General features: G+C 47.9%; 1 protein-coding gene across 2 annotated transcripts in view; it reads left to right on the forward strand.

The window, feature by feature from the left end:
- The first annotated feature begins 1,876 nt into the window (after positions 1-1,876).
- The window catches only part of Pm20d1 (peptidase M20 domain containing 1), a 27,062-nt gene continuing 26,043 nt past the window's right edge, over positions 1,877-2,895 (forward strand). For both annotated transcript variants that reach the window (XM_031381966.1, XM_031381958.1), the window contains exon 1: positions 1,877-2,061. In XM_031381966.1, coding sequence (XP_031237826.1) covers positions 1,893-2,061 — 169 coding nt within the window. In that variant the 5' untranslated portion in view covers positions 1,877-1,892. The remainder of the gene's footprint in view (positions 2,062-2,895) is intronic.

Below are 2,895 nucleotides of genomic sequence, written 5' to 3' on the forward strand. Positions count from 1 at the left end.
AGGTCAGAGAACAATGTCCGAATTTTCTTTTTCTAGCTGTTAAGAAATGATATCTTGGTGGGCCACTAACACACAAGTACAAGGACATATCTGGGCTACCTCTGAGTTTGGGTGCCAGGAGACAATGCAAAGGCAGGAAACTGACTTTCCTTGAAGTTTACGCCTCAAATACCGCGGTCACGCAAAGTGTGTGTCACACACACACACACACACACACACACACACACACACACAGAGACCGAGACTAGTTGGGGATAAGAGGTAATCAGTGGATGTGGGGGAGTGGGGAAGAGAGCTTAGGAATAAATTTGATCAAAATATATACATGAATAAAGTGTACTACTGAAACCTGTCTTCTGCTGTCTAGAGGCACAGGACTGTGTTTCATTTTCCCTGTCAATTAAAGAATTAAAAGGGCCAGGCCGTGGTGGCGCACACCTTTTACCCCAGCATTTTGGAGGCAGAGGCAGGAGGATTTCTGAGTTCAAGGCCAGCCTAGTCTACAGAGTGAGTTCCAGGACAGCCAGGGCTAAACAGAGAAACCCTGCCTTGGAAAAAAAAAAAAAAAGAAAGAATTAAAAGGAAGACCTATTTTCAGAGGCCCAGCAGGACCCTCATATTACACTTGGAAAATCAGAGTCCCCTCTTGGGGTTCTTGGTGTCATTAATAAAAGAATCTAAGAGCCATCACAAATGGAAGCTTGAGGACAAAGAATATACTCAAACAGAAACTGGGGGACAATTTGTTGGAGTTTAAAAGGAAAACCCCAGGGCAGGCAAGCTTAAATCTCAAAGCTTTGGAGAAGGGAACTGTCGCACTGGATTAATTCTTTTTTTTTAATTGGTAATTTTATTTATTTACATTTCAAATTTCAAATGTTGTCCCCCCTTCCCAGTCTCTCCTCCCATTGATGCCAGATACAGTTGTCCATGTAGCTGGAGTCATGGATCCCTCCATGGCTCTTAGGTTGTTGGTTTAGTCCCTGGGAGCTCTGGGGGGTCTGGTTAGTTTATATTGTTGTTCTTCCTATAGGGTTGCAATCCCTTTCAGTTCCTTCAGTTCTTCCTCTAACTCTTCCATTGGATTCCCCGGGCTCAGTCCAATGGTTGACTGTGAGTATCTGCATCTGTATAAATCAGGGGACAGCTATACCAGGCTCCTGTCAGCAAGCACTTGGCATCAGCAATAGTGTCGGGGTTTGGTGTCTGCACGTGGGATGGATCCCCAGGTGGGGAGGTCTCTGGATGGCCTTTCCTGCTCCGTTTTTTTAGTCCCTGCATTTCCTTTAGACAGGATCAATTCTGGGGGGCCCCAACCCTCAACTGGGGGCCCGTACCTATCTACTGGAGGTAGTCTCTACAGCTTCTATCTCCCTTTTGTTGAGTATTTCAGCTAATGTCATAACCGTTGGGTCCTGGGAACCTCTCCCTTTCCTGGTGTCTGGGACTTTCTAGTGGCTACCCCTAGCACCACCCCCACCCCCACTGCTGTATATTTCTATTCATTTTCCTGAGAACACAAGGACACATCTTAGCATGCTAAGAAAAGGTTCAAAACAGGAGCAAACTCTCTGGAGCTGGTGTATCAAAGCACTACCTGTCAACAGACACTCTGTTGCAGTTTATGATGAAATTAAAGCCATAAACCACCGCCCCCCCCCACACACACACACACACATACCCTCCCACCCACCCTTTGCTCTCATAAAGTAAATGCCAGAACAAGAACTGGCTAGTCCTGACTCTTGACTAGAGGGCATTATCTCAAGGGCGGGTCGCTCTGTTGATTGGTTGGCTGCTGTCCCTGCCAATCGATGATTGGTCAGCAGCGAGTCAGGCTGTAAGTTCTTAAGTCCAAACTCCAGCGTGACTGGCGGCGCCTCCGGAGAGACATGGCTGAGTCCTTTGTTAGCTTGCCTGCCTGGGCAGCTGCGCTCCTTCTCTTTTTCGCTACCGTCTCCGGATCCACCGGCCCTGGGAGCAGAGAAAATCGGGGGGCCTCACGGATCCCTTCCCAATTCAGCGAGGAGGAGCGCGTCGCTATTAAAGAGGCGCTGAAAGGTGAACCTCCGCCCCCTTGTGCTCAGATGCGGGTCCCTCAGTCCCAGAGGGCCTATCTCCCTCTGCAGAGGGACTGACTGCTCGCTGCAGTTCTGGCTGGAGTTCCACCCGCCACACATCGGGCGGGCCCAGCCAGCGTTCCCGCAAGCATTCGGGACACCGTGCACTGGTCTAGCACGCCACTTGCGTCGGTAATCCCTTGCCTAGCCTGAAGGCTCCAGCGTCTCTCCTCTCAGCACAGTTAGCACCCACCCTTCCCCTGCCTGCCTCCAAAAAGTATTTGTAGCACTTTCAGTTCTAAATCTTTTAACCTTTTAAATCTCTGCGGTGCCTTAAAACAAAATTGATTGATTAGCTTCGATAAATGATCTTCCCCAGGGCTCCAGCAAGAACTAAGCTCTGGATAACATTTTAGAGTCAGTAGGACTCGCTGGTTCTGAAGAGAATGAATTTTTCCTAGGATGTATGTAATATGTAACTAATTCTCCCCTAAAACGGACTTACCTAACTCATTGGCCTTTCAGGAGAAAAGAGCATTTGTGTAGGCTCGTGGGATGCCTTGTGACCACTAGGCTCAACTTCTCTTTTCTGTTCATTAAGTAGTGGATTAAAAAAAAAAAAAAAACTGCCTTTGCAAACGTACACAGGCCGACCCAGGGACCAAATGCTAACACGCAGTGGGAGATGGATTGTGTACATAGTGAAGTGAGATGCCTGGGGGCAGTTTTCCCAGAGCATCATACGAATAGCCCTCTGCAAGCTGGTGGGTTGCCATCATCTGTCTGTCTGTCTATCTATCTATTTTCTTTTTCTTCCTTATTATTTTTCTTCTAC

The sequence above is a fragment of the Mastomys coucha genome, unplaced genomic scaffold, assembly GCF_008632895.1.
Source record: "Mastomys coucha isolate ucsf_1 unplaced genomic scaffold, UCSF_Mcou_1 pScaffold1, whole genome shotgun sequence".
NCBI classification, from domain to species: Eukaryota; Metazoa; Chordata; class Mammalia; order Rodentia; family Muridae; genus Mastomys; species Mastomys coucha.